The following is a 23616-nucleotide window of genomic DNA, read 5'->3' on the forward strand; positions in this document are numbered from 1 at the left end:
AGGAAGGAACATAATTAGAAACAGTGGCAAAGAACAAAAATTTTGTGGTGGATTTGGGAGAGGGTCTAAAATCACAAGAGAGATTATTTTGCTGCATGGCTTTGGAGAAGAAAGGAAGATGGTTTGTAACAAGGGGAAACTGAAGGGCAAAGATTAAAGTAGAGAAGACGGGGAATGATTAACATTTAATTTGGTAAAAGCCAAACAAAAATGAAAAAATAAAGAAGACAAAAAGATTTTGTTTGGTGTTATATAATATTGGCTTCTTATTGGATACACTTCCAATGAACTGAAGCAGATGCTATGTTTAGAACAAAGCACATCGTTTTAAGATATTTTTCTTTCATTACTTATAAAAAAGTGGACAACAGATACAGACCAGGGCCAACCTACATGGAAGAAAGGAAAGTTAACCCTCTTCATCAAACCAGTTTTTAAACCTGAATTTACCACATTCCATGTATGGATTTTAAAACAGGTGGGGAAGACTTTCACTGATGTCAAGCTGAAGTCAAGAGGCAGAGGTGACTAGGTTCATTCTGCGTATATGCCTGAACAGCACTCGAACCTCAAAGATTTCATGAACAGAAAGATAATGAAAACTCATCCCCACTCCATCCAACTGTTAAGAAGCAGGCTCCTTTTCTCTACCATCTCCAGTGCCAAGCTTTAAAAAGACAGCAGCTGGAAAGAGAGGAGAGATTCTGACCTCTCAGAGGCATCGCACAAGATCAAACCCCGACCCTGGCTGGCTACCTGTCTTCTTTTTGATACAAGAGTTCTTCATTTTAGAGCCTTCCACAGGACGCTCCTTCATCTGAAGGACTATTCAGGTCAAATGTGATTTAAAAATGTACATTCATAGAGAGGGAGATCAGGAATCTTGACATTGTCCATCCACAGGAAGGACCCGGATGGCAAACTCAGCAGGTACACAGGTTAGCTGTTCACAGTCTTCTTGAACTGAGTGAGATATATGCAGAGCTATAACAAGGCAAGGCAATTGGAGCTGAACTGTAGCAGTTGCCAAAACAAAATGCTGCAAGAAGAGCACTTGTATTAGTATTTACTGCTAGGTACATACCCATATACCCCAAAGCTGCACATCATCTCCAACTGTTTCTCCCCAGGCAAAAACAAAAAGAAAACAAAAAAACAAAAAATAAGCAGAATCAATGAAGAAGCAATACATTTGTTGCATGCTAAAGAGGTAGGTGTTCCTCCCCATGCCTCTGTCCTGTGTCTCCGTGTATCCCAGTCTCTCACTACCAAAACTAACAGGGTAATGAAGCCTTGGGCAACAACATTGCTTGTTATGGGATCATTTTTATTGTAATTCTGATTAAATTAATAACAAATCAATGCATCTGTGCACATACATTAGGATATGCCATTTTAAGTAAACCAGTGTCTTCTTTTGCCCTCCTTTTTGTTGATGTCTCAGTAGTCACTCGAAATTTATTCCTGGCAACAATGCACTTTTGAATGGCCAGTAACAGGGTACCTCAAATGCACACTTGCAAAAATGTACATCATACATACACACAATAAACCACCAAATAATTTTTGCAAAACATCAACCACATCATTTTCTTCAAAGTAATTATCTTCCTTGGATACATGGTAAGAAAAACATGTATGCTTTGCATACTGTGTTGAATGCACACAAAGGGAGAATAATGGCTGAAATCCCATGGTAAGTCACAACTAGAGTTGGTCCATTGAATCAGTGGAACTTACAGAGGAGTTGCCTCACCAAATCCCCACTGAGTCAAAGAGGCTACTCAAGTTGTAACTTACTCCTGAATTTCAACCCATTTTATAACACCTTTATCTCCCACTACTTCTGAAAAATGTAGGTCTCTCTGTGTCTGACAGTCCTTCAGTGCACAAAAAAACAAAAAAAAACCTCCGCCATGTGGCATTCAAAAGCAAGCAGCAGCAGAAACACACAATGCAATGGAGTTTGCACAGTATCTACTGTTTCACCCTGTCTCACTCGTCTCTAATTTGCCAAGAGCATTTCACACAGATAATATTACATTCGTGGCTGAAGCCTTGACAATTGTACCCATAAATCAAGTTCAAAATCTTTCATTAATCATCTTTCTGTAATCAGTGGCTATTCAATGCAAATTTACATCTCATTTCTGTTGGCCAAACAGCCACATGAGGGCTTTGAAGCTTAGTCGAGCTTAAATGATTATATATCCCCTAATAAACACTGAAGTCTTTTCTGTCTGGATACCGTGAGCTGCATTCATAACCAGGGTACAGAAACATTGTCAGCACTGAATATTTTATGGGAGGCAAGAGCCATCCACTCCATGTACCAGTAGATGGCAACTGCCAAGGTCTGTCTGTACATTCAGCCTTAGAACTATGGGTAGGGTTGCCAAGAGGCAGAGCACCAGCTGAAAAACGGCTTTCAGTGTTCTGAAACTTCTTCTCTGAAGGAGAGAAGAACTAGGTTAGAAAAGGCTGCCTACAGTTTGGAGACGGAGATCTGCTGAGTATCTCTCTGTCCTGGTTTAGCAGTCAAACAACTTTCGTGTCTAGTAGTTATCTTTTCCTATAGCAGTTGATTATTCTTGATGCAGAATTGACTCCTGGCAGACAGCAGACACTTGACAGTTTACCTTGGTTTAAAGGTGGTCCCTCTTCCCTGGATTGTTGTTAATGTCTGCTTTACAGCATTGCTTATCTAAAGATAAACCTGGAGTTAAAAACCGCTAAATTATCTTTTATGAAAGAACTGGGCCAGTATTTTTGTTTCTCCACCCCCCTTACATGTGACCTGGTGTCAGTGCACAAGAGAATATGGGATGGGAAAATGAAAAGAAATAAAATTGCATGAATTTTCAGTCTTTTTAAAGAGTTATACTGTATGATGGGGATGCATCTGAAAGTTTAAGAAAACAAATATTTGTTGGAATTTTATTTACAACCTTGCATGTTGTCTGTAGTTCGAGGGACTAAGAACGACTTTTTTGGACTGGGGTAGTTATCTATCCAGCATTAACCAACATTCCTTCCATCTGTTGAAATTCAAAGAGAGCTCCGCCTTTTTGACGAGTCCTCTCTTTCATCAATTGAGGGCAACTGTTTTGTTACTGTTGATTTGTTCAGTTGGTTGCTAAATACAGTGGTGCCTCGCTTAACGATTTTAATTGGTCCAAAAAATTCATTGCTATGGGAAAACATTGCTAAGCGAAAGCGTTTTCCCATAGAGATGCATTGAAAACTGGATAATCCGTTCCAATGGGAACAGATTGCCGTCCTTAAGCGAAAATCGCCATAGGAAACATCGCTAAGCAAAATGCAGTTCCCCCATTGGAATGCATTGAAACCTTTTCAATGCATTTCAATGGGGGAGAAAAAAAATCACCAAAAATTCAAAAAGAGTCAGAATGAAGCCAAATTTGGTTAACAAAGGGTTTATTAAGTGCACTAACGATTTCAAGCACTCTAAACCCTTTTTAAAAATTTAACACCTTTTAAAAATAGCAAAAACAGAGCTGTCAAAAACATCATTAAGCGAAACAGGGGGACCTAAACTGTCATCGCTAAGTGAAGCAAGGTCCCGAACATCGCTATGCGATATTCCCCCATTGGAAACATCGCTAAACGGAGCGCAAGATCGCTCCAAAAACCTCATCTCTAAGCGAATACGTCGTTAAACGAGGCAATTGCTAAGCGAGGCACCACTGTATGTATGCAGTATTGAAAGAAGCATATGCAAGGCTGTAATTTCAAACAATAATTTTTTTAAAATTCTTTCTCTTACAAAAGTCTCAGAGTGAGTTATTGAGACTTGCAGTGGTCCTTTCTCATATCTGCCATTCCCTTCCTTTACAGCAGTTTGAGAGAATGATGTTCCCTATTCAATTAACATTCTGTGCAATGTTTTCATATTTTTTTCATATATGAAAATATTATATAGATGGCATATGGCACCAGAGAAATTGGCAAAGGTGAAGAAAAATTAGAAAGATAAATGCTGGGGATTTAAAACAATAAAAGGAACACTATATCATATGTGGTGGGGATGTAAATTTGTTAGGAAATTTTCAAAAGAAATAGAAAAAATTATCACTATAGATTTAAAAATAAAAATGCAGATGAAACCTGAAACTTATTTGTCCAATATGGTAAAGTTAAACTCGAGACAAGAGACAATTTTTAAAATACATATTAGGTTCAGCCAGAATTCAAGTGACAAAACAATGGAAAGACGAGGAACCTTCAGTGGAGGATTGTTTAATAAAATCACAGGAACTAATATTAATGGACAAACTAACAGACTCATTGAAAGGAAAGAGTAGAATGGAGCACAAATCTCAATGGGGGAAAGTAAAGAGTTATCTTAGAGAGAAATGGAAGAAAGTTTCCAAACCTGTACCAAGTGACTTAGGTTTAAATTGGACGCAGAATTGCTCTCAACATTGGCAGAAGTACAGGAAAAACAAAGTAAAGCATATTGTTACTATGGAAATACGAATTAAGAAAGGTATTATTAGGACTGCAAAGAAAATAAATGTCTGGTGGAAAATAAGGAAGTAAAAATGTTAAAGACTTACTATTTTGCGAAAGAGATAAGGGAAAGTTATTTTGGTTATGTGCTAATATTGTGATATTTATTTTTATAATTTTTTAAAAATGCAATAAAGATTAAAAGTTAAAAAACATTTTGTTCAGTGGTTCTATGTGTTAAAGCAGGTTCGTTCAAAGGTAGCATGTAGTACTTCAGTCTGTGTTTGACTATCCCATGCATGACGCTCCACCGTTTGAATTCTCCTACACTGAAGGTTTATCCAAGCTCTCTGAGATCTCTTTAAAGAGTGACCCACTTACTAATATGAACAATTTTAATTTTACTGCTTGCATAGCATTATCTGTGCATGTGATGCCTTAGAAGATAACATTTCTAAGGATCAGCCGGCTTCTGCCCTCATAGGTTTCCCTTACTTGGGCAACTACAAGTATTGTGTCAATGGGAAGAACATGGCAGGGATATGCAGACACGTGATTTCAGGGGTGGAGTTATCAGAATGGTCCTGTTGCTCCTTACCCATAGGAAAGGAACTACAACACATATCTTAAATAGGAAACCAAGTAATTAATTAAAAGATCCTTTACAATCATATTTTATTCATAGTATTATAAAAGCTCCCCATTAATTATGTATGTCAGAAAAATTTTAATCCACTGCCCCACTAAATGGGGAATGAAATATGTTTGACAGTTGCTAGTTTAAGAAGAAGCGAGTGCAGCTCTATAAAAGATTGTATGTGCACTGAGTTGCGGCATGGAGGATCTTTGAAAAACTACACTAAGGGCAATATGTTTGCCAGAATCCTGTTACTCACATCCACTAGGATAAGTCCATCAGCATTAATCTCAGGGGGAACTGCCACTAATTAAGAGCCATCAGTTGCATGACAACAAACGTAAAAGTCGATCCTTTAACTAGCAGCAATTTCAGTCAATGGATTTGTGCCAGCATACTTCTACTATTGGACTGTAGCTATAATGATGCCAGAAACAGCACAACACTACCCCATCCTTCCTCTGTTCCCTCCCTCACTTGCCTTTCTTGGAGGCACAAGAGCACCACCCTCAACCTCTCCTTCCATCTGGTCCAGAAGGGGAGGAGGGCAGTATTTATCAGTGAATGTCAATGTAACCAGTTTTGTAGTTAAAATACCATGGGGAACTTTGACCAATGGTTTATTGAAATCAATATAAATTGCATCTACTTTGTTTCTGCAATCTACTACAGCTAGTGATGTAACTAAAAATAATAGTATGAGGGGGGATTTAGTCTTCAGAAATCAGTGCAGGTTTCTACTGATCACTGAATGGTTATCAAAATGCCTGCACATGAACTGTTTTAGAACTGTAGTATTGAAGTAAGATTGTTGAAACAGCTCTCTTTTTGAGAAAGAGATAACAGTTGCACTACATTATTTATTTATTTATTTATTTATTTATTTATTTAGTTAGTTAGTTAGTTAGTTAGTTAGTTAGTTAGTTAGTTAGTTAGTTAGTTAGTTAGTTAGTTAGTTAGTTATTCAGAGCACCTATATATTATGATCTCAGGATGAAGAGACCAACAGTAAAAATGTTATTTTTTTTTACTACTACAGTGGTGCCTCGCATAACGAGCACACCGTTTAACAATGAATCCGCATAGCGATGCGGATTTTGCGATCGCTAATGCGATCCCATACCGATGTTTCTTCGCATTGCGACGGGGGAACAGCTGTTAGGCAGTTCCAAAATGGCCACCGGAACACCCAAAATGGCCGCCGGAACACCCAAAATGGCCGCGGCCGGATGGGGAAACATCGCAGAATGGTGAGTTTTGGGCCCATTTGGAACGCATTAAACAAAGTTTAATGCATTCCAATGGGCTTTTCCATTCCGTTTAGCGATGTTTCCCCATAGCGAAGGTTAATCCAGAACGGATTAACCTCGCTATGCGGGGCACCACTGTATTCCAGATTCCCCCAGCCAGCGTATCTGCTAACAATGCTAGCAGGACTACTGTGGAATTGAGTCCAGAAATTTGAGTCCTTCCATCTCTAGTGTACTTTACATTGTACAATATAGACAGCAAAGTGAGGCATTCACTGCAAGGTAGCAGAATACTGAATGTTATATTAAAATGTCAAGATTTGATGTCAGGATTTGAAAACCCGCTTTAGGCAATTCAATGATTGAAAAATCGTTCCAGATCACACAATTGGTCCCAGGGGGATTTAATCACAGTTCAGAAGCACTTGAAACAACTTTCCCCATTGATTTCAATATACCTTTCACCATTCTATAAATCTCTAGCACAGAATGGTGTGATCATATACGTATTTACTGAGGACAAGTATCATATGATTTTTTGTGGACCCAAACTATGCTGGTTCTACAATCTTATTTTCCCCGATGCTTTAAATTTTAATATTGGTAACTTTTATGCACGTCCATGTGGAATAGATTCAACTCATCACCACCACCATCATCATCTTAGAACTACAGAGCTGGAAGGGACCCTCTGGATCATCCAGTCCTGCCTCTGTCAAGGAGGCACAGTTGGGGAATTGAATTCCCAACCTCTAGCTCCACAGCCAGAGACCTAAACTGCTGAGCTAAACATACTGCTCCAATTTGTTTTTGGAGCTATGTTTGAAATATTTATTTTTCTGCTTTAATCAGGTAATAATACAAAATTATAATTCATTAGGAAAATAACTTGTCAAGCATTTAACTAGATTTAATTAACATTTTTAACACAGCAGGGTATACTGGCTTATTATTATTACTATTATTATCCAGATTCCAGTAAGCCTAGACAAACAAAGGAAGCTAAACATATGCAAATTTTAGTATTCTTTGCATAAAATGGTTATAATGTTAAAGAACAAGCCTTTTCTTCAAAGGGTCTGGCAGGAGATTTCTGGGATTCTACTAGAGCATCCACTCCCAACTCACTGCCTTTCACTTCAAAATTACAGAGAACAACCCCACCATCCTTCACTAACACTTTCCTTATTTCTAGACATGTCCCAAGAAGAAAATAGAAAATAAAGTAGTCGAATCCAGCTTGGTTTGAATCAATTGTGAACAGTTAAGCCCATTCAACAAAGTTTAACCCATGAGGTCCATTAAGGTCTGTAGTTCAACGTTTAGGGAGGGATCCCAAGAGGCTCAAGTATAACTTGCTAAGGTCTGAAAGGTAGGCAAAATGACACACACATCCAGCTTATGCTTTAAATATATAAAGGATCCCCAATTACTAATTCTCCATGCAGTTGAAGAAAGTTAGAGAGAAGAATAAGAGGAAAGGTTATAGTTCCATATCCTCGTAGTACAATCTCCCCTTATATCCATTCCATTAAAGTTAAGCTTTGACAGAAACATGGAAAGTACATCAAATACTATTGTATTTGTTATTTCAAAAGCCAACTCTACCTACAAAAACATTCAATAAAAAAAATAAGTTCATGTGTACACACGACCTATCTCCAACCCTTTCTTCATTATAAAACAGAAGAACATTTTCTAAAGTCAGAGATAAATGTACACTTAAATGGAAGAAAGCATAATCCTAGATGGAAAAGCATTAGGCTGATCAGAAAAGCTAAGGTGGCCCACGTAAATTTAAAATTATTTGTTGGGGGTTAGGAACAGAAGGTACTCTGAGCTCAATTTGGGGAAGTAAAACAGTAAGGAAAGAGAAATGACTTACAAATTCATTTAAGCTGGGTGAGGCAGAATCAGCTATTCTGACTGACGGTATTGTAGCACTTCAGGCCATCTCATGATAACCAAAATATGTCACTTCGCTTTGCCTCAAGGAAAATACAGGGGAAGGATAATGGTGAAGATAATCATTAGCCACTGAAAAGGGGCAACCACTGTCCAGACAGGCATGACTTTAAAGGGTTACCAATTGGTGGCCATGGTCTTTATGGATGATTGAAATGGAAGGCTATACAGTGGGGTCTTGACTTAAGAACGGCTCGAGTTAAGAACATTTTGACTTAAGAACCACTCTCATAGGAAAATATTGACTTGACTTACATACTTAGATTTGAGTTAAGAACTGAAAAAAAAAACCATGTGGGAGGCAGGGAAAGTGCACAATTTGAACTTTCAGTTAACTGTTGGCCAGTGAAAAGGGTGCCTGTCTGCTTCCTCACTCCTCCCAGCGTTTAGAGAGTGGATTGGGAGACAGTCTTCAGACTGCCTGGTACTGCCCGGACTGTATTTTCCCTGCCTTCCCTGAACCTTTCTTGACCTAAGAAAAAAAAAGAAACAAAATATCCCCCTCTAGTGGTCGAAGGCGGAATAGCAGCTTCCCATTAGTTTCTATGGACGGAAAAGAGCAGATACGGATCAAATGGTTTTCAATGCATTCCTATGGGAAATGCAGATTTGACTTGAGAACCGCCTTCCAATATGGATTAAGTTCTCAAGTCAAGACCCCACTGTATAGGCCAGGGTAGTTGGCTGGACAGCTCAGTGAGTTAGGCATCTCCCTGCAGGGCCAGATACCTTTGGAGTTCCCCAAATTCCCTACTGTGCCTCCCAGAACAATCAGCCTGTGTGGGCTTCGGCAAGCTGCACAGTCCCAAGATGCCCTCAGAAGGAGGAAATGGTAAATGACTTCTGAGTATTCTCTACATCAAAATCCCTGAAAGGGGTCACCCTAAGTCAGAATTGGCTTGACAGTAAGCGATTATTATTACATGGCAGATCAAGATTCCCTGACTCAGAATTAAATCAGTACAGTTTTTTAAAAAAATATCATCATTCTAATCTCATACAGATTTTAAAGGCTTCAGAATTACCAAACGAGATAAAAAGCAGAGATTTCATTGTGAAATGGCATTGAAAGATTTCATAATTTAATCTACAATCAGAACAAAAATATACTGTAAACGAGAAAGAGCAATGGAGGGACTTAACTCAGAATTATATTGGTAATTATACTTTCATTGGCCCTAAAAGGATTTGCAACACAACGAATAAACCTGCATTTTTGTAGTAATGTGTAATCAGATCAATGCCTCAAAGTTACTGGTTGACAATATTTACCGATCATCAAGAGTTACAGATTTGAAACAAACAAACACACACACACACACACAAACACACACACGCTCACTCACTCGCTCTCTACTGTATTTAATGCTTCATTACAGAGCACAATTCAAAAGTGCTTCTGCTGCTTCCTAAGGAAACAACACGGCACTTAGACCAATATCAGAACAATAGACACTGATCAGTCTGGTATTTTTAAAAAATGTACAATAACTGCAACAACCACTTTGGATCAAACGCCTCTCTTAGCATCTCTGAACTTTTCCACCCCTGTGTGTTTTGGATAATATTGCATTTAAGAACCACTACTAATCCTCCAAGTACAACTTCATCTTTCATGTATTCCAGAAATGTTAAAGGCAAAAAAGGTAAAGGTTCCCCTTGACAATTTTTGTCCAGTTGTGTTTGACTCTAGGGTGCGGTGCTCATCCCCGTTTCCAGGCCATAGAGCCAGCGTTTTGTCCGAAGACAATCTTCCGTGGTCACATGGCCAGTGCGACTTAGACACGGAATGCTGTTACCTTCCCACCGAAGTGGTCCCTATTGATCTACTCGCATTTGCATGCTTTCGAACTGCTAGGTTGGCGGGAGCTGGGACAAGCGACGGGAGCTCACTCCATCGCATGGATTCGATCTAACGACTGCTTGGTCTTCTGACCCTGCAGCACAGGCTTCTGCGGTTTAGCCCGCAGTGCCACCACGTCCCTTTTATTCCAGAAATGTTACCAGTTTGTTAATGACAAATCTTTAAAAGAGACACACACCTTGGTTACCCTTCTCCCTGCCCCACAAGGCAGTCTCTTCACTGTATTTTTAGTTTCTCAATGTCATCTTGAGCCCAAACCACATGAGAGAGAAACACAGCCGGAGCTTTAATTTTTAACTATAAAACCCCAATAACTTTAAATTTAATTCTCCATAGGAGAGTACTTTCTCTAGCAACTACTAATAAATCTTCCCATTTCCACAGCAATCCTTCTGGCAACCAGTTTTGTGACAGGGCAGGGGAAAAACCAATAGAGAGCACAGCCCTGCAGTGCATGTTAAATCTTTCATACACACAGTGCAACCTCTGGGATGTTTACAGTAAATTTGAACAGCACCTCAACATGTTATCTTCCAGCATTACAATAAGTCCAATATGACTGACAGGAGCAGCCCAAAATATGCTCTCTAATACGACAAGTTCAAATATGGTAGGTTGATGAGGCAACTGTCTGGATCATCCTCTGAACATGAGAGTTAGATGAGTGAAGGGTCCGTAGCATGGAATTCTTTTAGAGGACTTGTGTCATAAACCCATTTAGTGTCACTTAAGACATGATTATCAAAATAATCTTTTTCACATTAATAATTGAGGATCATTTTGATGACAGCAGCCAAAGAGATGTTGATATGTGGAACTGCTGGAACTGACTTATAGCAATCCTAACAGGGCTTTCAAAGTAAGGGAGATATTTAAGGTGTGGTTTCATCAGTTCCACAACTCCAGTGAGATTACAACGCTGAGTGGAGATTCAAATCCAGGCCTCCTAAGTTCTAGTTTATCCATTACAACACACAGCTAAAGAGGTTTATCCTTCATATACTTCAGGAGGATATCCTTCATATACTTCAGGAGGACTGTATGGTACAGCCAGAACAGACAGATGGAAGTTTGGTGGAATGATTAAGAAGTAATGCTGATGGCTATAGACACACAGAAAGGTCCCAGAAGTTTTATGACTCTTACTTTAAAAATTTAGAATTGCATGAATGTTGGAGTTTTATTTACTGCTTCACATGCTGTCTGTCGTTAGAGTGCGGCAAGGACTTTTCTCAGCTGAAGTGGTTGTCCATCTATCCAGCACTAACCAACCATTACTTCAGAGTTCTTCCAGAGCCCCACCACTCAGCTGCATGTTTTATCCCTCTCTTTCATGGGTTGGTGGCAGCAGTATACACAAGTGTGTAATTTCAAGCAATTGTAAGTAAATAAACGTTTTTGTTCTTTCTCCTACAAATATCTCAGAGTGAGTTACTGAGATTTTAAGTGTCAGTGGTTTAAGGGAACTTGTAGTTATTCTCCTTTGTGTATCTCTGTACTTTTACTGTGTAGCAAAAGGAGAATTTTACAGAAATTCAAAACTCTGCAACAATATATTGGTGTGGGCAACTTCCAGAAGTCTTAAGTCCACACACACTCATCACACTCAGCTTGGAAGGTCTATCCCCTCCTCCTCCTAGTCCTTCCAATTTAAAAAATAAAAATAAAATAAGTGCCAAGTCTCCCATGGGTTGCTATTAGGCTCAGATACCTTGTTTCCCCAAAGAAACTGGAAGTGAATGGGTTATTTTTAAAAACAAATGAGGCAGGCACCACACAGACCACACTTTGCCTACCTGACATATATTGTCATATAATGTTTCACAGTTTAGGAGTGGGGAGGGTTTGGTAGGATCAACTGACTTTACCACATGTGGTAGGAAGGTGGTAACGGGTCCACTCAGGAACTGGCTCTGTTTTTCTCATTCATTCATTCATTCATTCATTCATTCATTCATTCATTCATTCATTCATTCATTCATTCATTCATTCATTCATTCATTCACATTCTCCTAAAAAAGATCCACGGCAACTTACAGTATTAAAAGAAAGCACATTAAGAGCTAAAACAATAAATGATTACAATGTTGAAAAGAACTAAACAAATATAGTATTTAAACTAGTAAATAAAATAGTAGTGAAAACACATTGAAAACAATAACAAAACAGGGCCATAAAAAAACCTCTTAGCCAGTCATTAAGAAAAAGCGTGCCAGAAGATGAAGCTCTTTCTATGTTTGTGGAAGGACAGTAAATATGGGGCTAATCTGGCTGCTCTGGGAGTGAGTTCCAGAGTCTGGGAGCAACAGCAGAGAAGGTCCTCTCCTGTGTTCCCATCAAATGCACCTCTAAGGGTAATTGGACTGACAGAAAGACCTGCTCGATGATATTAAATCCCGGGTAGGATAACAAAGGGAGATGCAGTCTTTGAGACAGCTTGGACCCAAGCTATTTAGGGCTTTATAGGTCAACACTTTGAATTGTGTCTGGAAATAAACTAGCAGCCTATAAAGTTGCTATAATTTAACAATCTGGCTGCAGCATTCTGAACCTGCTGGAGTTTCCAAACACTTTCCAAAGGCAACTCCACATAGAGTGCATTACAGTAATACAACCAGGTTGTAACTAAGGGATGTGTCACCGTGGCCAGATCAGACATCTTCAAGAATAGGAGATTCCACCATAGCCTCCATCATCCAAGCAAAGCTTACTTCATCCATATAGCTGTCAAGTTGAATTGTGACTCAATGAAACAGGATCATAGAGATGCTACCAACACATTTTACACAGTAACCGTACTGACTCACTCAGTGTCCCTTAATCAAGCCACCTCTGGGGTGTTATCCGATTGACTAGAACAGTGGTTCCCATCCTTGGGGTCCCCAGATGGTGAAAGCTTCTGGGAGTTTTAGTCCAAGAATATCTAAGGACTCAAGGTTCGGAACCACTTGGTTAGAACCATTGAAGCAGCCATTAATTCCCAGACTGTGGCCTGAGGACCACCAGTAGGAATCAGTCTACTTTTGGTGGGTGATAATGTTTATGTGCCTACTGAACCTTCAGCAACAACATAGGGGAAATGGAAATGGCAGTTTGGTTAAGGGGAGATAAGTTAAACCAGAGAGGAAGGGGGGGGGGGGAAACGACAGGGGATAAGTAAGAATACTTTGGCATGTGGCAATGAAAGCAAGAAAACAATATAAAAATTTAAAAGTTCCACTTTAAGTCTTCAATGAATAGAAATCTAATTGCAATAATTGTGGTGACTAATTAATGAGATGCTGGCTGTGCAACTGTGTGCAGAAAAACCAAAAGGATGTTGGACTTTATCTGGAGTAAAGGGAGGGAGAGCCCAGATACAATAGTCTTGAGCCAGCAATATGAGAGGCCTTAATACAAGTCCAGCCATCTTCGGAACAAGGTGCTCCCTGGGAGCTGTCCTAGGTGCTGTAACTTCTGGCTGCTTTGGATTCTGCTCATGGAGCAGAATCATCTCCCTTTCCTTCATGTAAGGAGCCTTAGGACAAAATCCTACTGGTTTTTCTGCACACAATAGCACATACCTGGTTGCATGGTCAGCATCTCATTAATTAGTCCTCATGATTCTGTAACTGTGCTCCGATTTGTGGGAGGGAGGGAGATGGTCTTGGTCTTAAAGGTAACTCCCTGACCTACTGCCAGATAACCATGCTACTGGCATTAGTATACAGATGCAAAAGGACTAGATACTTCTGCCTTATGCCTAGGACTGCAAAAAATTTGAGACCACTCAGCCTAAAGTTTAATTATGTTTAGTGTTTGAAAAGGAACACAACAACCCAACCAGGTACTGTATAATGCAATCAATCAATCAATCAATCAATCAATCAATCAATCAATCAATCAATCAATCAATCAATCAATCAATCAATCAATCAATCAATCAATAAAAACCCCACAGCTGACATCTGCTTAGGAACTTCAGCTGACATCCCTCACTAGCCCAGATTTCTCCTCCTTGGTCAGAGGCAATTATGGCTTTTGTTTATGTGCAATGCAAAGTGGGGGTAATGAACTATTTTTTTGCATCTTTGGCACAAAAAGCGAGCATGTGGTATAATTCCAGGCATGTCACACTCGTGCGTTCCAGTCAGGTGTGTAGATTTATTTTAAAAATGAGGCAAAACCCACCTCACATCACATGTTACTGTACCATGAGCCAAAACACACTGGTAATACTCAGGAGGCAAAGAAGATTGCTTCATGACAAATGCTACAGGTAGCCCAGCGAAATCACGAGAGCAAAGAAGCAAATGGTTGCACAGGCTTAATCAGGCAGTTGCATCTAGTCCTTTTGCATGTGTGTTTGGGGGAGGGGGGTATTTTTCAAAAACGGAACAGGGAAAAAAGGACCGAAGGGACAAAGAGAAGCATAAGGCTTTCGAAACAAAATGTAATCACTACTATTAAAAATAAACTCAAAATAAAATACATTTCTAAGTGGACAGAACAGAGCAAAACCAAAGCCTAAATATTTTTTTTGTGAGAGACAAACAACCTAGATAGAGCTCTTCTGCAGGATTTATAAATGGTCTAAAGCACATTGTTTGTCTCGCATGCCTAATTCTTATTCCTCAAAGAGCAGCAGCTGGGGTGGCAATTTTCATCAGGACTGCAACATGGGAGCAAGGGGCTGAAGGCATTGTCTGCTTGACACAATACCAATTCTCATCCCACCCACCTGCTGCAGCTGCTGCTGTAAGTAAAAAAAAATTACAACATGCAAAACCAAACTATGCATTTAGGTTTAGCATGAAACACAATGCACACATCTTGCAGTCAAGCTCAGGATGAGATACAGCCCACAAGCACTCTTGTGTTACACACTTTAGCCATGAGATGAAGATCCCAGCATTCTGTGCTAGCTTTTGGAAAAGAGGACTGCTCTACAAAGTAACCAGTGCCTCACATCACTTTTTGCCCCACAGGATGCAAACTGAGACCTCGGTTGGGATCAAACAAAACATGTGCAAGACTTAGTATTATCCAGGAGTTGGCAGGGTAGGCAATATAAACATTAGGAGACAGGGTGGGAAGAAAAACTCAGAATTTAGGCTATTCAGACAAACTTCCAGTAAATGTCTATGAAGTCCAATCTGAGTGATTTTATCTGGAGCTAGCTGGAATTTGGGAGCAGTCTTAGAGGGGCATGGGAGCTCCACAGACTGTTCCCTGGAATTTGATGCAGAGTCTTCAATCTGCTTATGAGGCGATATTTGCCTTTGCCATGTGATGCTCTTACAATAAAGCCTGCCAATAAACACCCCAAAACACTTACCCCATTCTTTGGATACGCAATCCATCCAAGATCCCCCATTACGGATCGCGAGTCCAATAAATTCACTGTAAAAGACAAGAGAAAGTCTTTTATTAAATGCAAAAGACAGGGTCTGAATGAATGTGAGGGTGATACGATCACTGTTAGCGCCGGCAAGCAACAGAGCTAAGATCACACTCCTTTGAACTCCAATAAGCCTGTGTAGCTTTGGGCAAGCAGCACAACCCTAGGGCGCCACCACAAGAAGAGGCCGATAAATTGAGGACTGTATACCTAGGAAACCTTGGCAAAGGTCAGCATAACTCAGAATTGATTTAACAACACATAATGGTTGAATTCAGCCAAGTACTTCTGGGACAGTGAAGCACAGAAACCTCTTGGTAGGTGCCATGGATTCTTTTTCACATAGAAGCTTATCCCAAGGCCAGTCCTTTCATATTGGATGTTGCACATATGTACAAGGTGCACCTAAGGAACCACGTGTCCAGGCTAGCCCAGGAGGCAAAATGGGTGGCTAATTGGGATGTATAGACAGCAATGGTATTTCTGTTCCCAGGAATAATTGTACTGTGAAGGGATTTCAGACTTAAGTCTGCTGCACTATATAACCCAAGCAGGAACTAGTGCTTCAGAGGCAAAAATAACAAAAGGGCCCATCGTGCATTTTAAGATTCCAGGCACTTCCTCGGAGGCTGTGGAGCTGCAGTCGTTGGCTGATAGATCAGGCCTTCTGTTCCAGACAGAATTGCAACCCTGCTTGTGCTTAAATCCACAGCATTTTGCTCTGCCAAACTATACAGCCAATTAACAGACAGTTTTACATTAAACAGCAATAAGCTATTCCCAAGCTTACAACGTTTTTTCTTGCATTATCTCAAATCTGTAGTCCAAATAGGCTGTGTAATTAAAAAATAAATCTACACACACTTAAACAAAGCTGATGAAAAGTATAGCAGCTTCTTAGTTTTGTAGCTAAGAGTCTATTCAGGGTGGGGTGGGAGGGTTCCCTTCCAAAGAAAAGTGTATGCTAAACTACTGCATAAAATTTGATGTTTTCAGACTTTAGGGGATTAGTCTGATGGTGTCACATTCTCTCCAACTGTATTTAGAAATCATATTCATTTTTATAAGCCTTAATTTTCAGATTAATTCTTTCACATCGCCACTGAGGCCAACGCATCTTTACTTTCCTAATAACACTCCTAATGATTTGATAACTACAAAATTCTATCAGTAGTGCCCACAGCCCAAAAGCATAAAACAAATGATGAAACCAGGTGGCAAAGTGCAAAAGTTACGAAGGCAACATTATCTGCAATGTGCTGAGTCACTCAGCCCAGCACACAATGGATAATATCTACACTGACTTATTAACTTAGGAAAATCTGTCAGCAGTTTACACCATCTGCATTACATCAGTGTAAAATGACAAAAGGTATTTGGTCAACACAGTGTGTAATGCAAAAACAATTAGAAACCAAAGCAGATCCAATTATTACCAGCTTATGAGCCAAGCTCAATGCTGTCCCTGCTACTAGAACAAAGTGAAAGAGCCTATGATATACAACAGAAACTATACCCATTCCTCCTAGGCATGCTTCACCAACAGGCAATCTGCAGGGATGTCACAACTGTAACACAGCACTATGAGAAACTTAGTGTTTCTTCTATTCGCAAAGGCTTTCATGGCCTGGATCTAATGGTGGTTGTGGGTTTTTCGGGCTCTTTGGCCCTGTTCTGAAGGTGGTTCTTCCTAACGTTTGGCCAGTCTCTGTGGCCGGCATCTCCTCTGAAGATGCCGGCCACAGAGACTGGCGAAACGTTAGGAAGAACAACCTTCAGAACATGGCCAAAGAGCCCGAAAAACCCACAACAACCATTACTGTTTCTTCTTTAGATTTTGCAACTCATAAAAAGGCAGTTGAGCAGTTTGGGCAGACAAGGTGAACAAATGAGATGGGGATTGTAAGTGCTCTAAGAGGTTGGCCGCTGATTTGTGGGTTGTGTTCCAAATTTGAGAGTTGTTTTTCCCCTTTTGGCTTGGGTTTTTGTTCCCTGTCTATTTAGTTAGACAACTTGACTCAGCCTTCTATTGCACTCGGTGTGGGAGGAAACCCCCCCCTCTCTCTCTCTGTCTGTCTGTCTGTCTGTCTGTCTGTCTGTCTGTCTGTCTCTCTCTCTCTCTCTCTCTCTCTCTCTCTCTCTCTCTCTCTCTCCCTCTCTCGTGGAATTTTGTTTTACTTAGCAACTTGGTATTATTGCTGTTTTTTCTCTTTTCAATCTGCTCCCCACACCCCCCACGTTCAGGTAGAACTTTGAATAGATGAGACACATGACTCAGTCAGATCTTGAAACTGATACTGAGGCCGCTGTCAATCAGCTGGCACTAATCATATGAACTGCGTTTGTAGCAAAGTTCTGTTTCCACAGTGTAAGTGAATAGGAGAGTTTTCTTTCAACAGCTAAAGTAGCAGGGCAGTCCAGAAAATAAGACTCTGGAATGCCTAGCCCCATAGACACTAAGCAGTTGGTCTTTTGAGCATACAAAAAATAATGCCTTGATATAAAAAACTGGGGTGGGTTGTTCAACTCCCCCCCCACCGCCTTTTCTTTGTCTTCATTTGCTTGCTTGCTTTTATTCATTTTTGGGAAAGGGTGCTGTAGTTGGGTGTTTTATTTTAATGTTGTTCCATGTTTGTGTATGGGGGCCGATTCTTTCCCTGTTTGATTGATTTTTTTAAAAAAATGTTATTTCATGTATTTATTGTATATTTTATTATATTAGAAGTGAGTATTTTAGTTGGATTTGGGGGTGAATGTTTTGATTCCCTTGAGGGGAGGCTGAGGGTGTGACACTGGGCTGTAAAGGTGGTTGTTGCTATTAGTAGAGTACAGCCTGGGACATTTTTCTCATGCTGTTTTTTGCATTGTGTTATCATTGATTGCTTTGATGTGTGGGTGCCTCTGCGTGCCAGGCAGCCAGTGCTCTCCAGCTTGGCTGCTTCCTTGCCTTTTTTAAAAAAAAAAAATTATTATTATTATGCTGCTGAGGCCCAGAGGGTCTTGAACGCACTAATATAAAGTACTGCCTACACAGGTCTGATGGGGGAGGGGGGGTTCCTCCAAAAATGTTGCCCATTATTTTGGAGTAGTTTTGAAGGATCTTAGAGCTTTTGGAGTGCCACAGAACATGACTGGGGAAACACGAATGGGAAACACAAAAGATGCTCCTCCTTTTGGGCAAAATGGAAGTGCCAGTAAAAAGAAAAGAAAACAAAATTAAAGAGGCACCCTCCTGAAAGAACCCGAATTGAAAGAAATATAAACACTTTTGCCATGCACATCCCTACTTTTTGAAGTATCCAAAAGGGCAGAAAACCAAATCCAAATGTCAGGAACCAAAAGGGAACAAAAAACCATTCAAACCTCTTTCCACACACTCAGTGCTTTTACAAGTACAGTGGTGCCTCGCTTAGCGAGTGCACCGTATAGCGATGTTTCCGTATAGCGATCCCTTTTTCGGGATCGCTATACGGAAACATACCCGATCTTCGCAATGGGGAAAACCCGCATTGCGAAGATCGGGTATTGCGGCGGCCATTTTGGCTGCCAGCAGCCGTTTTCACACCCTGCCCTCACTTAGCGAGGGCGCGAAAATGGCTGCCGGCAAGGGGAATCCTCGCTGAACGGGTAAGTAAGCAAGGTATTGGAACGTTTTCCCTACCCGTTTAGCGACGATTCCGCATAGCGAGGGTTAATCCGGAACGGATTAACCTCGCTATGCGGGGCACCACTGTACATTAATATATTTGAGAATTCTTACCATGACAGTCTTTTTAAAAGGAAGAATTGTGTGAAAAGCCACCAGAAACCTTTCTATTCTACTTACAACAATTAAGCTGTTCAGAAGAGTACATGTTTATTGCAAATTGCAATGGTGCACGATGAATATTGATCTACATTGTTGTATAACTAATTAAAATCTGTCCTGGAGAAGCAAGTAATGAATATAATTAGGTGGAATGTTTGATAGCACAAAGTTGCTTTGCATACATTAATTAAAACATGAAAAAAAATTAAACCACTAGATTCAGTTTTGCAACACCAACTAAATGGTGCATCTTTTTTAGAATATTGGTGAACAAAATAAGCATAGAATTGCATTCATAATGAACTGAATAATGTTTATCTCATTTGGCCAAAAGGATCAGTGTTCAAGGCTACTTGCTAATAATACAAACTACTCATCATATATTTGGTTTTGTAGTGTACTTGATTAGTCAAGTGTGTACTAAATGGAGGTCATGAAGTGAACACATTCAAGAAAACAGTCTGCTAAAATATAAAATAATCTCTTGCAACTATCATCCATTTATATGGAAGGAGTAAAAAAAAAAACACAGATGCCCTTGGGTGAGCATTGGGGAAAGAGCTATTTTCCTCCCTGCCCTTAGTGATCATACAGTGGACCCTTGACTTACAGACGGCTTGACTTACAGACTTTTTGAGTTACAGACTTCTCTGGCCGCAAAATTTAGATTTGACTTGCAGCCTGAGAATTGACTCACAGACCAGAAAAAAACCAAAATGGAACAAAAACGGCCTGTTACGGGATTAATCGGTTTTCAATGCACTGTAAGTCAATGGAGACTTGACTTACAGACTTTTTTACTTGAAAACCGCCTTCCAATACAGATTAAGTTCTCAAGTCAAGACCCCACTGTATCCATTATGAATCAAGTCTGCACAATCTCTGTAACTCTATTCATCTTGCTGAGTTTTGAATTTATGGTTACATTCCTCTAGCTGTGCAGCAGAAGTGCAGGGATTCACCAGGCAGAATAGGTTCAAGTTTCTCTATTTAGAGAATACATTTTTTCTATTTAGTTTGCCTGTTTTTCTCCTCAACTGGAACTTGCAGTTTCAGTAACTGATTCTCATATATTTGAAGTAGAAAAAATAAAAGGTTTCATTTACTTACAGTGAACAGATAACAGCAAACGAAAAACATGACTGCGTTGAGCAGCAGACCTCAACAAATTCACTGTCTTCCAACAGACAAATGAGAGGGGAAAAGATCAGAGCAGAGAGGGAAGGCTCTCTTTGAAGCATGCAAGGTTGCAATAACTCCAACAATTCAACACTCTACTCTCAACCAAGGTTCCCTCTAACTTGTACGCCTCTGCACATGTGCAAGGCTCTCCCCCACCCCCCGTGCAGGGCTCCTCCTCCTTCTCCACGCACCCACAGCAATCATTTTCGGCCCCTTTGGTTCCAGTCATGATAGAGCCCCATGCAGGGAGTGAAGTCACATACATGAGAGGCAAAGCCCCACCCAGTTTTGCTGAAAATTAGAAGGAAGGTTGTTCTCAGCCATGCAGAAGTGTGATATGTATGTATAAAATTCAAACCATCACTGCTGCAGAGTATTTTGAAAATTATGATGGTGAAGAATGCTAAAAATAATTGGAGCAAAAAAAAAAATTACACAGATTAATTTTCTTAGCCAAATATGAAATCTGAAGGGGAAACTATGCATTATCATGAATATGAGGCTTCCACCAGTCTGTGCTCTGACGATCTAACAATGCTTGAAGATCACACATGACATGATGTCACTGCCTCTGGAAGGAAGCCCATGGATCATTCATTGAGTCTGAGCCCCTGTCAAGGAGGCATGGTGGAGAATCAAACTCCCAACGTTTGGCTCTGTGGCCAGATACCTAAACCACTAAGCTATCCAGTCACCCTCTTTCACATGAAAAGAATAGCAGAGATTATATCTATGTTAATTACATGCAACCAGAATATCATTAATAGGGAACATGACATATATTCTCAAATGAGCTAACAGCATGTATGTGCAAACACTGTGTCAGTCCCATCTTTGGCCTAGAAAATAGTTTCTTCCTATGTTGAAGCAACAGAGCCCACATATAGTTTATTACAATTACCACACAATCAGTACAGATGTACAAAGTTATATCAAATCTCCATAACTTTCTAGTTCCACTTCCTAAATGTAGGAGAAATAGGAATCATGTGCAACTTAAGCTACACAATTAATTTTTGAACAATACTGAAAAAGAAGCATATGACACATACAACCTGCACGTTTTCAGGCGTCAATATTAAATATACATGTGTGTGCCCACACACGCACAAAGGTACAGATGAGCATACACAGACAGTGTTGTGCAATATCTTTAGGCAGATGTGCAAAAATGGATCAAATAAAGGAAAACATGCCATCCCAAAGCAGCTTCAGAGTTAAGTAAAAAACAGTGGGTTAGGCTCACAGGTACAGCAACATCTGCACAGTGTCTTCATGCCCCCGCTCCCAGCATTTGTAAGGTTAAAAAAAATAGCCAAAGATAGCCAGAGCATTAATCTGAGGAAAAGGAAATTGAACAAACTGATCCCATCTCAATCTATGGGATTAAAAAAAACAAACACAAAGCAGAGATATGGAAATACAGCGATAATATAACAGAATCAGAAAAGCAGTGGGTCAGAATGTCTCTTAAAGCAGTGATTTCCAACCTTGGATAAATAAAATAACCCAGATGTTCTTGGACTGCAATTCCTCACTTTCATCACCAGCTGACAAGTGCAGTCCAAGAACACCTGGGTTAGTCAAGGTTGGGAACCACTGTCCTAAGTGGAAGTCAGCCTCAATCTGTTTACCCTCTATTTGGGCATGATCTGAGTTGGGAGGCTTTTGCACAAACCTAACACAAAGGTCCTCTCTGGGACATATAATATTCACACATGCCTTGGACATGCAGTGAAAAAGCTCCCATAGATAATTAGGATGGCCTACTGTTACTTTTTCGAACAGAACAATAGGAATCTGATGGAAAACAAAGCAACAGCACTTCATAAAGAGATCAGTAATTCAAAATGCTATTTTAGAAAGAACAATTTGCAATCAGTAATATAGAGTTTTCCCAAATCTAAGTCCTCTGAAAAACCTTGGAGGAAAAATAAAATCATTCTCTTTCAAATAAAAGCATTCTTATGTGGTTCAGATGTTTCACTGTAATACACAGTGGCTTGCTTGTGTGTATTGGGCATCCACAGAAAGAAAGCAGTAAAATCAAGCTGCCATCTCTCCCCTCACAGGGGCCTTTTGCAACAGGCAGAAAAACTCCTCCTCCTTTCCTCCATGGAAGATCTGTGGGTGGCAAGGAGGCAGCACCTCTGTGAGCTCAACCTTCACAGGAAACTCCAGTGGTGCCTCAGTCCTGTTGCTCGCTACTTTGGAATTCTGTGCATGAGGAAGCAGCCATTCCTCTTTGGGAAAAAGCTGTTCCCCCCTGCTACACTCATGGTTGATTTCTTGGCCCCACATTTAGCTTGTAGGAAAATGCAGGATCAGGCTATTAAAATGTGAATAAAAAGAAGAATAAATAGCACGTGGCAAGAAGCTGCAAAAAAAGAAGATTCTTTGTTATATGGTAGGTCCTTGCTTATCTGTAGGATCAGTATCCATGGTCTGAAAACATTAAAAATAGTAAAAGGAAAATCCTAGAAATATATATTTCTAATGATGAAGTTACTAGAAGTGGCCACTAGAGGGAGCAAGAGACCATGCTATATTTAGGGTTTGCTATTGAAATAGTGTTAGCTATAATCTGTTTTTGTTTTGTTTTTTCAACAACTGGGCGGGGAGGGGCAGGACTTGGAACCAATCCCCCATGGATACGGGCTCCTACTGTCCTGCAAATGACAAAAAAATGCTTATTTAAAAAAAAAACCTGCTACACTAATGGTTGATTTCTTGACTTCATAAATGGCAGGTGAAAGATCATAAAGGCACTCAAAGTGATATTTGTAGATTAAAACAGTACTCCATATAAGAGCCCTGAATGCAGGTCAGTATTACTATACTGTCATAGGCTGCCTTAACCATATGGCATTCCCCTCACATGGAGTCAATTTGAGGAAGACTATTGAAGCAAATCAAAGATTCACCCACAGTTTAACGCAGCTGTGGTCACCTTCCAGAAGTCTAATGACCCCACATGCCTTGAACCCTGGAGGGCTGCACCTGCTTTTATACGTGTCAAAAATATTGTTAAAAGTCTATTTTTAAAATATAAAACCC

The 23616-nt window shown here is 40.0% G+C and overlaps 1 protein-coding gene across 11 annotated transcripts in view; it reads right to left on the minus strand.

Annotated features, from left to right (window-relative positions):
- EPHA5 (EPH receptor A5) overlaps positions 1-23616 on the minus strand; it is a 270566-nt gene that overhangs the window by 219314 nt on the left and 27636 nt on the right. For all 11 annotated transcript variants that reach the window (XM_078377660.1, XM_078377661.1, XM_073003962.2 and 8 more), the window contains exon 2: positions 15507-15571. In XM_078377660.1, the coding sequence (XP_078233786.1) occupies positions 15507-15571 (65 nt within the window). The remainder of the gene's footprint in view (positions 1-15506; positions 15572-23616) is intronic.

The sequence above is a fragment of the Pogona vitticeps genome, chromosome 6 (assembly GCF_051106095.1).
Source record: "Pogona vitticeps strain Pit_001003342236 chromosome 6, PviZW2.1, whole genome shotgun sequence".
NCBI lineage: Eukaryota > Metazoa > Chordata > Lepidosauria > Squamata > Agamidae > Pogona > Pogona vitticeps.